Genomic DNA, 14551 nt, shown 5'->3' on the forward strand with positions numbered 1-14551 from the left:
AATAAGGGACTTTAAAATCTTACCAATGACTGAGGTCAGGCTAATCGGCCTGTAATTTCCCGTCTTTTGCCTCACTCCCTTCTTAAACCGAGGGGTTACATTAGCGATTTTCCAGTCCTCTGGGACCCTCCCTGACTCTAGTGATTCCTGAAAGATCACCACTGACACCTCCACTATCTCTTCAGCTATCTCATTCAAAACTCTGGGGTGTAATCCATCTGGTCCAGGTGATTTATCCACCTTCAGACCTTTGAGTTTTCCTAGCACCTTCTCCTTGGTAACGGCCACCATACTCACCTCTGCCCCCCGACTCCCTTGAACTTTGGGGATGTCACTCGTGTCTTCCACCGTGAAGACTGACGCAAAGTACCTATTCAGATCCTCCGCCATTTCTTTGTTCAGCGTCATTTTCCAGCGGCCCAATGTTCACTTTTGCCTCTCTCTTACCCTTTATATATCTAAAAAGGCATCAATTTTCACTTCTTGAATGCTCTATTCAAAAAATGCAAATGCATGCTATCCCTCTTATGTATCAGAACTAGTACATATCAAAGCACCCAGACTAGCTGGCTTTAATCCAATTAAGATATACTCAGAAACTAAACATCTATTTTAAAAGAAAAATATTTTCCAAAATATTATTCACATTAATAGCTTCATGACAGTCAGTCAAACTCAGGCATTGAAAGTCCTAATGACAAAACCTTCAATCTACTTCACACCTCTTAATCTTGTCCAAATTAACACACAGGCATTGGAAAATCTCTTCAAAGAAAAGTCAGATTATTACTAGGTAATGAATATGTAATTCAAACAAAGTTGGCACTCCCCTTTTCAATTTTTTAAACAAATCCCTGCTGGGCTGAGTTGAGTAGTCATTCTTGGGGCTCAGCCAAGCATTCATGAGGCTATTTGGCAAAACAGATGTCTGGCCACCTGCACAACCTGCTCCTGTTTGTACAGTTGCCAGATGATCTCATCATGAAGGCTTGCCAGAACTCTAAGGATGGCGAATGGACTCAGCCCAGCAAGCGTCTATTTATACAGTTGCAAAGGGAGTGCTGGCTTGGTTTGATTGAAATTTTCTTACCTTGTAATAACCTGATCTTTCTTTGAAGTGTATTTTCAATGACTGTGTGTTTATTTGGGCAAGATTTAAGGTGTGGAATGGATTACAAGTTTCCTCAATAGCACTTTCAATTCCTGTATTTGATTGACAGCTTTATGTGAAGGTAGGGGGAAACAATAGTTTTTACAGAGATTCTTAAATGGCTGTTTTTTTTTTCATGGCCATTTCAAAGACTGGCCAGTGTTATTATATGGCTCATTGGTTGTTGTACCTAGTGCATACAAGGTAAGTGGGCATGGAGAAAGCATGGGCTTCCTGAAAGGGACATGGGGCCCATGGGAGATATGAAGAGCATGGAGGGGAACTGGGAAATATGAGGGGGCATGGAGGAGACATAAGTGATGGGTGGGGAGCAAGGGGTGCAGGCTAGAGGGACTAAAAACCATGATTACGACTCGACCAAAGCCCCAGTAATGAACTTCTAACCTGCCAGCCTCACTATCTGCTTGCCACCTCAGTCTGCCTTGGGAGGCAGTTGGCCAGTCTCCAGCCCATGCCTGCATCCTTGACATGAGAATAGGGTGGGCAGGCTCCTCCAAGACAGAGATGGGATTTCGGGGTTTGGAAAATTCCCAACTTGAAAGTCACCTGCTTGACAAGAATCCTGCCCTAACTATTAAGGACAGATCTATTTATGTAAAGTACAGTGTATTTAAACAAAATAAAGCATAAACCTCAGGCCGTCCCAAAGCACTTCATAGTAAATGAAGTATTTTGCAAGTGTTATTGCCATTGTGATGCAAGAAACTTGGCAACTGATTTGCGCACAGCGAAGTCCCACAAACAGCAGGATGATTATGACCAGATAATTTGTTTTAGTGATGTTGGTTGATAAAATCTCTGCTGCTCTGTTTAGTAAAAATGCTAAACATAATTAAAAGAAGTAAAATAAAGAAGTAGCAACTGAGAAACAGGACGAGTTCTGAAGACAGCACAATGTGGCAAAGAAGTTTTGTTGAAGGATATGAAGGCATTAATTACCAGTCATGTCACCAGAGGTAGATTGCTGGTCACAGAAAGAGGGAGGGGGCCTAAGTTGAGGGGGAAAGAGGAAGGATCAATCGGTGGCTGGCAGTAAGCCAATTCCTGAGCACACCTATCCTAAGAAAGAGCCTGGGTGGGGAAGGAGGTAGGGGGAATGGTCAGGCAGAAGGGATTTTGAAAAGTCCTGTAGTAAATATTTTCTTTTCTCCTGGCATGAGCTCAAGCTCATCTTCCCAAAGGAGAATCTGCCATCACATTCTTGGTGGCATTACTGTGATATGTGGATGTATGACCAAATGTTATATTGGAAGATTCTTCAGAATTACTCCTATCTCGCCTAAAATGGTACTGCAAGAAAGAAGGCATGCCGAAGTAATCATGAGACAACATTTCCAGTTTGGTCACATACACCAAGATGGCATCAACTATTTTTACCACCTATGCCACACCTACCTAGAAATGATATTGGGTCACTGAAGAGTCGGATGTAAAATTGTGCAATGTGGTACAGAGGACTAGCATATACACAGGCAGTAACTGTCTGTTGTGGTCTGAAACTTGACTGCACTTTACAGGCCTATGCAAAGGGATGGAGCTGTGGAGTGAGAAAGAGGGCAGTTCTCCTCACATGCAGCCCTTGCAGGATTGGTTCATCTTCAGCAAGCTTAGTGTTGGGCTATTCTGTCACTTGTCTGCAGAGTCTATATCTTCAGTTCTCTTTCCCTTCATTTTGACCTGGTACTCCATGATTCCCTGCCCCTTAAGCTCTGGCAGAAACTACCAACCTGTTGAGAAGTCTCGTGAGCCCTTCCTGAAGCTTTCTGAATGTTTTTCATATAAATGTTGTACTCCTTTTTAATGGCCCCCATCTTTAACGATCATACGGTTTTCCTCTGCCACCACTTGTGGCACTCCTAGATCTAACTGTGTTCGGATTTGGATTTATGAATATTAGAAAAATTAGCTTGGATCGGAAAATTGAGTGCTACTTGAGTCAAAAATGCTTCATTCTGCACAGTAGAGAATAAAAGGCCAAAGAACAGGAGCACAAAAAGACCTGTGCAAACATTGAGATAGCTTTATTACTGCAATATTAATGCTAAGCTATATGTAGTAATTAAAGATTTTACCAAATAATTCTCTCCCTCTGTATGCTTTTTGTAATTATCTGCAGTGTTGGGCCCAACCGACTTCAGCTGCTTCAACAAAAGCCTTCCCTCCATCATAAGGTTGCTGATGATTGCACAATGTTTAGTCCCATTTGTAGCTTCTCAGGTAATGAAGCAGTCCAATGCCTGCATGCAGCAAGACCTGGACAGCGTTCAGGCTTGGGCTGATAAGTGGCAAGTAACATAAGCACCACACATGTGACAGACAGTAATCAACTCCAGCAAAAACGAAACCAACCATATCCCTTTGATATTCAACAGCGTCATCACTGAAACCACCAGCAACATCTGGAGGTTACCATTTACCAGAAACTTAACACAACCAAACATATTGTGACTACAAGAACAGGTCAGGGGCTGGAAATTCTGTGTGTGAGTGACTGACCTCCTGACTACACAAGGCCTGTCGACCACCTACTAGCCACAAGTCAGGAGCATGATGGAATACTGTCCAATTACCTGCATGAGTACAGCTCCAACTACACTCAAGACGCTCAACACCATCAAGCAATTCGCTTGATTGGCACCCCATTCGCCACCTTCAACATTCACTCCCTCCACCACCGATCCACAGTGGCAGCAGGCTGTACCATCTAGAGGACACATTGCAGCATCTTGCCAAGGCTCCTTCGACGGCACCTTCCAAACCTGCAATCGCTACCACCTAGAAGAATAAGGACAGCAATTGCAGGGGAACACCACCTCTCCGAACTACCCTCCAAGTTACACACCATCCTGACTTGGAACTATATCGCTGTTCCTTCACTGTCACTGGGTCAAAATCCTGGAACTTCCTCTCTAATACCATTTTGGATGTACTTACGCCACTAGTACTTCTTTGAATTCATTTACTGGATGTGGGCTAGACTAGCATTTATTGACCATCCCTAATTGCCCTTGAAAAGGTGATGGTGAGCTGCCTTTCTGAACCACTGCAGTCCTTGGGGTGCAGCTACACCCACAGTGCTGTTAGGGAGTGAGTTCCAGTATTTTGATCCAGTGACAGTGGAGGAATGGAGATACATTTCCAAGTCAGGATGGTGAGTGGCTTGGAGGGGAACTTCAATGTGGTGGTGTTCCCATTTATCTGCTGCCCTTGTCCTTGTAGATGATAGTGGTCATTGGTTTGGAAGGTGCTGTCTAAGGAGCCTTGGTGAGTTTCTGCAATGCGTCTTTTAGACGCTACACACTGCTGCCACTGTTCATCGGTGGTGGAGGGAGTGAATGTTTTTTGTAGAAAGGGTGCTAATCAAGTGGGCTGCTTTGTCCTGGATGGTGTCAAGCTTCTTGAGTGTTGTTGGAGCTGCATTCAACCAGGCAAGTGCAGTAGCTCAAGAAGGCGGTTCACCGCCACTTCCTCGCAGGTAATTTGGGATGGGCAATAAATATTTGTCTTGTTAATGATGACCACATCCCATGAATTAATTAAAAAAAAACATATTTTCTCTTTGAGGCTGAAATGTTCTCCCCTAACTCAACATCACTTTTCCTCTGCTATTTTTTCTTTCTCGGTTTTTCTCTGCCCTACTCTAAATTTAATTTGAACTTCTACTTATTATCGCTCAATTTCCTCTATGTCATGATGCCAGAGGTTGTTGATAGCTTCACATATTGAGGCTCCACAATTATCAGCAATCTGACACTTGATGCTGAAGTCAGCGCATATATTGCAAAAGCTACAGCTGTTATACCCAAACTGAGTAAGAGAGTGTGGAATAACAGCAACCTAACTGTGAGCAGCAAACTGAGTCTACCAATCCGCATCCTTGGTGCACTCCTGTAAAACAGTGGTGAGACCTGAACAACACGGGCTAGGCAGGAGAAACGGCTGAACAGTTTCTATTTTCACTATCTCAGATGTATCCTCAGCATCCCTTGGCATTTAAGGTCACCAACTCAGAGGTCTTGGAGTGTGCTAATTCCATCAACATACACTCCTTGCTAAGCTGTCATTGGTTGTGCTAGCTCAGCCACATTCATGATGGCCATGTATCCAAAGACCTTCTGTAGGATGAGCTAGCTACTCGGTCATGACCTCTTGGCTGTCCTTACTTCCACTACTAGGACCCCTGCAAGTGAGATATAAAGATTATGGACATTGATACTGACAACTGAGAGACAATCACTGATGGCTGTGACCTCTGGAGGCCAACTGATTAGAAGGTCAATGGAAAAGGTGAGTAGGAACAAAAACTTCAGTTGGCTAAGAGGGCCCAGAGAAAACAGAGGACAGCGAATCATACACCTCAACCACTGTCTTTTTCTGCACCAAATGCAACAAAGACTGCCATGCCACAGTGGGACTTCTGAGCCATGCCAAGTGATGCTTAACACAGAGTTGACCACCACAATGCAAAACATTGTTTTACAAGGTAGAACACCCTCTATTCTAACTTTCCTTTTTCTTGTTTAATTTTTTTTTTCTTCTGCCTCCCAGTTCCAATCCTTTATTTTGTACCTGGGATCAACTCTTATGAAAAACGTCTTTCAAGTGGCATCATAGGTCTATTTGTCCATTTTTTGCAAATCACACTGGTACCTCTGCAATATGTTATACTCCTGACAGCCAGTTGGTGAAGGACAAATCCAAAGCCAGTCCTTACTTGGGATAGATTATTCACACAGCAAAATATAACTGTTATAAATCTCCTGACTCCACTCCACTCTTGTGTCCGTGCTCAAGTAACCATCTAGTCAATGCCCTGCAGCTTTATATACTTGATTTTGATTGATACAATTCATCTTTGGTCTTTTGGTGTCACCTGCAGATCAACTGATAACACACATACTATACCATGTGTTGGGAGTTCAGGTCCGACTCCAGAGACTTAAGCACAAAGATCTTTGTTTATATTCCAATGTAGCACTAAAAGAATGGTATACTCTCAGAGGTGCCTTCATTCGGATGACATATTAAACCATTCTCTCAGGTGGATGTATGCAAAAGATTCCATGGCACTAGTTTAAACAAGAGCACGGGAGCTATCCCAGCACTCTGGTCAATATTTTTCTCTCAATCAGCATTGCTTAAAAATACAGATTATCTGGTCATGATCATGTTACTGTTTGTGGAAGCTTGCTGTGCACATATTGGCTGCAGAATTTCCTACATTACGAGAGTGACTACAAATTAAATGTATTTGTTACCTATAAAGTCCTTTGGGATGTTCTGAGGTTGTGAAAAGCACTATATAAATGCATGGCTGTCCTCCTTTCTGTAACAATGAAAAGAGCATAAATTTCCTTCCCACAATTGTGCATGGGGACTGAATTTTACTATGCTGTTCAAATCTTCAATATGAATTAATCATAGACTACATGTGCTTTACACTTGTATTCACATTGTTTTAAAATTTTCCCTCCTACAGGCCTATGCTGATTATGAAAGCAACCCATTGCTACGCCAAGCAATCGAGTTTGCATGTCGACAGTTTTATATTTTACATCGAAAGCCTTTTATTCTCCAGTTATTTGCAAGCGCAGCACCATTACTGGAGTTCTCAGTAAGCAAACAAAATTCACTTTGCATTCCATCCCTTTCTCTTCACCCCAATTATTCATTCAAATCTGTCATTAAATGCTCTGAGGACAAAGTATTGCACAGTTCTATTTTTGAATGATATTTTGATGTTATCCCAGATGATTGCCATCAAAATACTTTATCCAACCACGGTATGTTATTCATGCTAAAAATATAGTGTTGTAGTCCAAAGAACTATTAATTGGAACAACTTTTCCCACTGTTTGATAGTGGGCATACACCCCAGTGCTGACTGATGTCTGCCAGCTATACCAGGCATAAGTTTTGTTCATGCTTAACCAGGCTGCTGACTACATCTTGTGTTTAATGAAGGACTTCACTGGACTCCAAGATCAAAGTCTTGCATAGCCAGTCTCAGATGGACTATCAATTTCCATTCAGTAAAATAAATACAAGCAATTGATTGCACTTTTTTGTCTCTTTATGAGTCATTTCTTCTCCTATCTCCTCCTGAAGATTCAAATTTAGTTTCACAGCTGTCTGACACTTAAGTGGTAACTCTTCACACTTGAGTTGCATTATGAATGTTGACAAATTAGTCAACCATAAAGACCTTATAAGCTTGATTTTATCCTCAGATGACATTTGTAGACATACATTTTCATCTGGGATCACTGAATAGTAATCAGAAAGAGGACCTAGCCAATTGTCTTCTAACACAGGAATGCAGAGACCTGCTGTAGCTACCTACTGCTGCTCTGGCTGAGATCAGATACATCTTATTGAACCTGACACCTTCCCATTCTGTATAGTTCAACTAATTGAACGACTGAGAAAACCTTCATGTAAAAATTTAAATGGAACAATACTTACCGCAGAAAATTAATGGAGGTGTTGAAAACAAGACTCTGCATCAAAGGAAACTGTATTTGGCTTTTGTATTTAGGATGTTACAACCGGTGGATCAGCCAAAGGTGTATCTTCTCAGTGTCTGTTTGACCTTTTGGTGTCTTTGGAGGGCGATACACAAGATACATTGGACGTGCTGGAATTAGTAAAAGCTGAGAAACCGCTAAAATCTCTAGGTAATCTTAATTAAATTTAGTAATTGTCAATGGTGTGTAATAAGAAATGTATGCAATGGAAATCTCTTGCAGCACACGGTGACGTTATATCATTTAATAAATTGTAGTACTTTTGACAAATTTTAATGCATAATCTTGCAATCCATTTTTCATAAACGAGAAGTATCAAATAGCAGTAAGGAATTACCCGACGAAAGTTTCATTATAATGTAATTGTAATACCACGAAATGTAGTAATGCACTCAGATTATTGAAGTGTAACAAACTCTTGGATTAAATTTATGATCTTGATTTACTTATTGACATCATTCTCAGGCTTCCCCTTTCACTGAATATCATTACATTCTTGCTTATCTGTTATTCCTTAGCTTGTCATTAGCTACTACAACTATGCTTACTGCATTTATAGTTAAAAAAGTTAGAATGATAACAACTATTAGCCTTATTTTAACTCCAAAAACATATTTATACACATGATCAGACACTTCCTGTTTATAATTCTAAAAAGTAGTTGATATACAGATTTGTAACTTCAGATTGTTTCAATGTTTTATTGTTGATGCTTCAAATCTGGCAATTTATTTGCCAAAATGACCTCTCGTACACAATGTGCAAAAAAATAACAAAAGTAAAAAAATAGTTGTTCTAAACAATTAAATTATACTGAGGCTATTCAAACTGATGAACCCAGTACTTTGGCTCCAATATATGGTTTATTATAAGGAAAGGAAGGTGAGGTTCTTTATCATTTTAATGCTCTTTTGAGTGGAGAATTAAATAGAAAAAAAACTTTCTGTATCCTTGAGAAAACAAAAAGAATTTAAGATGCTTCTTAATCGTTACTTCTTTTTGACAGAACTTTAGATGCCCCTTAATTTTTGGCAGCCAGGTGCCTGACATGTGAAATCTATCATTATGCTTATGTGTTTTCTAATGAACCACAGAGGTGAAGTTTCTGTTTATCCACCACAGAGGGCACACTTCCTCTCTAGAGGAATGTCTTAAGGCACTAGGTTGAAGTGCAAAGTTGAAAACATCTCAGGGATTCCATCCAGGCCCAAAAAATGGGTCAGACTGGTTATTTATCAAAAATGATGTGAAATATTTCGGACTTGTTTAACTTTGTTATTTACTTACCTTGCCTGCCTCTAAGGGTTCCATTTTTTCCCTCAGAGGCCCTCTTCCCACGAAAGTTCGTGACACCAGATTCACAATTGTAAGGCTTGAACAGAATGACCAATGAGACAAATTTCTTCAAATAATTCACAATTGCTTTATTGTATCACCTATAGTATAAAACCCCTAAATTTAAGACAAACTGTTCCCAATACCCGACACAAAGTCACCATGACTCGGGCTTAAACTTACAAAAATGCTACCTCCACACAAAGTCCCCATGATTCGGTTTAAACTTACAAAAACACAGGCAAAACACCACGTCTTGTCCTGAAACCTTAAGAGAAAACCCTTGGACCAAAATCACCAAGATATGGTTGAAACAAGTTACAAGGTACTGGCAAAAAATACGAAGTTTTCTCCCCAAACCTTAACAAATCCCTCAGACCGATATCACTACGATTTGGCTGAAACTTGCAACCCCCAACATGGCTGGTCTGTCCAATGTTGACTGTAGGCCTGAGTCAAGGTGTCCAAACTTGACCCTCCTTCTGACTGCAGCCCAAAACCTTCAGGCCAATATCACCACGATATAGCTGAAAACAGTAACAATCCCTAACACGGCTGGTTTGTCCAGTGTAGGATGTGGGCATGAGTCAAGATGACCAGCCCTGACCCTCCTTCCAACTGCTACCCAGATACTCAGATCTTCCCTTCTTTTATAATAATTTAAGTCAGACATGTCAAAACATTCCGCATTTCGTTGATTCCATGCAAAGTCCAGACAAATGTCATCAGGTCCTTCTGGTTGAAACAATATGGGGTTTTCCATGGAAGATGTATCCAGATGAATATTATCAGTTCTCATTGTATGAACAATTCTCCTGCTGTTTAAGGTGGCTCAGTAACAGCACAGTAACAGTACCTGGCTCCAAAGTTAATGAGGGTTTGAATGATCCTGTTTCCAGTACTATCGCCTGTGATGCAGATTTTAGTTGCATAATTCCTTGAATGTATTGTATTGATGATACGTCCTTTGTGCCATTGTATTGGGATTGCATTAGTTGATGGTAGGTAATGGCATTTTCCTGGTTCCATTGTTCCCTGATAGCAATGTCCAAACCCTTTTGATGAGTCACTGTTTTTTAACTAAATGTCCCTTGTTGCCCAGCCCTGTACTGCTGACTGCAGCTTATCTCTAGTAAAATTACATCTTTCCTGTAATGCGGTGACCAGAACTGTACTCAGTAATCAAGCTGTAGTCTAAGTAATAATGTATACAGTTCTAATGTAGCCTCCCTGTTCTTATATTCTATGCTTCAGTTAAGGAACGCATGCCATATGAACATACATATGCCTTCTTAACCACCAAATTGACCTGTCTTGCTACTTTAAGAGTCTATTGAAATATACTCCAAGGTCCCCCTGTTTCTCCACACTACTTAGGATCCTCCTATTGTGTTTTTCCTTGCCTTGATGTACCTACCAAAACGCATCAGCTCACACTTCTCTGGATTGAATTCTGTTTTCCACTTTTTTGGCCAACTGGCCAGATCATCTATATCTTTCTGCAATCTAAAGCTTTCTTTCTCGCTGTCAACCACATGGCCAATTTTTGTATCATTTGGAAACTTCTTTATCATGCCCCTATGTTAGAGTCTAAATCATTTATATAAACTACAAAAGGCAAGGGACAGAGCATTGAGCCCTGCGGAACCCCACTAAAAACAGCTTTCCAGTCACAACAGCATCAGACAACCTTCTGTCACAAAGGTGGTGAACCCACATGACTGCTGCCCTAGTTCTTCCAGGTGGCAGAGATCCTGTTTTGGAAGGTGCTGTTGAAGCAGCCTTGGTGGGTTGCTACAGTGCATCATGTAGATGGTACACACTGTTGCAACTGTGCATCTGTGGTGGAGGGATTGGATGTTTTAGGTGGTGGACGGGATGCTAATCAAACGGGTGTAATTGTCCTGGATGGTGTTAAGCTTTTTGGGTATTGTTGGTGCTGCACTCATCCAAGCAAGTGAATTCCATCAGAGTCTTGACTTTGCCTTGTAGATGGTGGACAGGCTTTGGGGAGTCAGGAGATGAGTTACTCACCACAGAAATCCCAGCCTCTGACCTGCTCTTGTAGTTACAGTATTTATACAACTGATTCATTTCAATTTCTGATCAGTAGTGATTGTTATAGAGTAAAACAGGAACTCTTTTTCCCATTCTCAACCTCAAGTGAATTGAAATCGTGCTGAGCAATATTAGCAAAATCAGAAGTTTCTCTCTTAATTTAAGGAAGCATGTATAAAATGAACAACAGTGAAACAAGCTCTACTGTAAACTGAGTACTTATTTTTCCTATACTTCTAGATTTCTGCTATGGAAATGAAGATCTTGCCTTCTCTATCAGTGAAGCTATTAAATTGTGTGTTACTGTTGTTGCATATGCACCAGAATCACTTAGAAGGTACTGGAATATTATTTAAGAAATAAATGTGTAAAATAATAAGATTTCTTCCATAAATGTCTCTGTTGTGTGCCTTTGTTTGGTAATACTGAATTTTACAGCACAAAAAATATACACATTGCTGATGCTAAAAAACGATAGAATATGAAATGTAAAATGAAGTATAACACATACTTAGGTAAGTTACATTCTTGTCAGGCTGGCAAAGAGGAGAAAATTACACAGATAAGAAGCAGTACTGATGAATTGTGAGCCTATTGTATAGTGAAATAAGATGGAAATAGTACCAACAAGCACTCAGTAAACAGCGGCCCAGATTATGCTGAAAAACACAATGGCATCTGAATGATGAATTATTAATACACAATCATGTTGCTGAGGAAGAGATACCCATGAATTACGAATTGCCGCAATTAGCTATGTGAAATGGCATTTTGCACTTAACCTGTGTAATTTTCGTGAAGTTGCAAATTAATTATGTATTAAACATGCCACAGAAAATTAAATTTAGCAATTAACAGTACATGTACTCTTTTAACAATGTGATAATTGTTAATTACTGCCAATCAACCTCTCTTGCCCAGAAACAGAACAATTTTAAGTGTGGACTCTCAATCCTTCAGGTTGTAAATTGTTTTGAGAGATTTTAAAAAAGAAATTTAAAAAAAGTCTTCCTTTTCTGTCTCCTTTTTTTTCTCCCTCAACCTAATTTATCCTTCACTTTCTTTATTTCTTATTCTGTACTAATTTGACATTGAATCCATCCACTTTATACACTGTCCTTCTTATAATCTTTCCTCTGTTTATTTCACAATAACCAAACTCATGGTTAAAAGATACATCGTTTGCCCCGTTGCTTACCAAGCTCTCAGATATCCTGTTGCACTTGCTGTTCAACTTCCACATTCAGAAACTTTGGTGGCAAAACATTTTAAAACCTATATGTGCATAGGTTTTAATAACTAGGCATACTGTGAGATCCCCTGCTGCAGCAAAATTTGGGCCTATATCTCAAATCATCCCTGTCATTCAACAATACTAAATTGAATGCTATAATAAACTTCAGCCTGGGAAACGAGGGGCGGTATCATCCCAGATTTGCACTAAGTGAGGTAGCAGGCAGATTAAACGATGTTTTACCCACCAACCGCAATGGCAGCTTTTCATGCCATATCGTTCCAAACCCACCACGTTGATTACACGTTCCAGGGAAACATGTGGTTTCAATCTCAATCTCAATCGCCCACCACGCCATCACCTTGTCGCTTCATCACGCCGGGCACCATATTTTAAGTCCAGCCACACGCTGATCTCAGTGCTTCCAGTCCACGACTGCTGCACAGGAGACATGGCCCTGGAAGGCAAAAAGACTGCAGCCTCCAGGTTTAGTGACCTTTTGGATGCTGTGCAGGCTCGCTGTGATGTCCTCTACTCCCGCTCTGGCTGCAGGAGGGGAACCATATCACCAATCCAGCATGGGAGGCGGTGGTCAATGCCAATGCCCTGCAAAAGAGGATGGCCACCCAGTGCCGCAACAGAATGAATGGTCTCATCTGTTCCACCAAGTTAACTCACTCTTCTCATCACTCTTCACTCACACACCGATCATTCATCCACAGGATCTCACACCTCAAGGGACAACACCACTAACTCTCACATACACCCTCACATCCTCATCAGGCTCATATCCTCTGGAGCTTGCGTCCTCACCCTGTCCATGGCAGCCACTCATCAAACAAACATTCCACGCAGTGCCATGTGTCCTACTTGCATACTCTCCATCTGTTTCCATGCAGGAGATGCCTGCTCACATCAACAGGAAGAGGTCCCAGACTTGGGGGGGTGGGGCTGGAGTGGCCCACATTAGGCCCCCCACTCACTTTGAGGAGTGGCCATCGCGCTGACTGTTGAGGACGTGGATCATTTCTGCAGCGTCAATGGTGAACTCCCATGTGAGGATCCTGCACCACATCATCCGTCTCTCAATGCAGCTGTGAGTGCTCTCTCTCCTGCTTTTGACTCTGCTGCCACACACTAATTATCTCTACTTCGGTTCACAGGGAGCTCTGCCAAGCGACTGACACCCTCAGCTCCATCCACATCCTCACCTCCAGCCAAGAGGGCACCTCCTCCATTGAAGAACTGGAAATAGGCAGCATAGAAGACCCGTCACAGCGCTTACCCACACCCACCTCCAGCGCAGGGACACACACCTTGGTGGGATCTATATCCAGAGCAGGCTCGGGTTCACAATGTAGTGGTCGTCGCACAGACACGTGTCCGCAGCAGGAGGAGGCAGGTTCAGCTGAGCTCCCCAGCAGGAGGAGGACTGCTGGGGAAGAGGCTCGTATGAGGTCCGTGTCAGATGATGAACCTCTGGATTTGGCCTTACAGTTCACCCTGGAAAGTCAGCAGAAGGCGGGGGAACATCACGCAGAGCTGTTGGAAGTCCTCAACAGTGTGGCTCATGTGTCAGAGGATTGCGTCCGCCTGCTCTCTGATGAAGTGGTGTCCATATTTGCACGTATGGAGGTCTCCGTGGGGAGGATGGCAGATGCCATGGAGGCCCCTGGCCCTGGCGGAGATAGGCACAGACCTGCACTTCTTCATGGTAGCCATGGGTGAGTTCCTGCAATGGCCACGTGAGAGGAAAATGGGGCATCCTGACGTTCCCCCTGGTGTTCCTTCCCCTCAAAGAGTCAGGCCGGGGGTCTTGGGCATCCGACGGGAGCAGGAGCGGCAGCTGTACACTCCTGGGTCATCCACCCAGGAATCTCAAATCTGAGCCCCCTTTGCCTATGAGCCCCTCAGCCTAATCCTCTGTCACCGCAGAGGGAACGGCCAGCCCAAAAGTTATTCTGGAGGGAGAAGTGTGTGTGTGGCAGGGCCTTTCGGAGCCTCGTGCAAGCACTCTCCCACACACGGGGATCCTTCACATATCACACTCATATCAATGTCCCGAGCATTTTTAATGCTGCCTGCTGGGGTTTGCTTTCAGTTGTCCATGTGAGTTAATCTGCATCTCTGCCCACCCACTGATCACACTCCCATGCAGCACCCGACTTTGCCCACCACGACTTATGTTTCACTTTCGATTTGGACAGCATGGTGCTAATTTGATTT

The 14551-nt window shown here is 42.2% G+C and overlaps 1 protein-coding gene across 1 annotated transcript in view; it reads left to right on the plus strand.

The window, feature by feature from the left end:
- Positions 1-14551, plus strand: part of LOC121284720 (protein unc-80 homolog) — a 542332-nt gene that overhangs the window by 416986 nt on the left and 110795 nt on the right. The window contains exons 47-49 of the mRNA XM_041200272.1: positions 6651-6785; positions 7710-7848; positions 11332-11428. Of these exons, the coding sequence (XP_041056206.1) occupies positions 6651-6785; positions 7710-7848; positions 11332-11428 (371 nt within the window). The remainder of the gene's footprint in view (positions 1-6650; positions 6786-7709; positions 7849-11331; positions 11429-14551) is intronic.

Source organism: Carcharodon carcharias, chromosome 12, assembly GCF_017639515.1.
Source record: "Carcharodon carcharias isolate sCarCar2 chromosome 12, sCarCar2.pri, whole genome shotgun sequence".
Lineage (NCBI taxonomy): Eukaryota > Metazoa > Chordata > Chondrichthyes > Lamniformes > Lamnidae > Carcharodon > Carcharodon carcharias.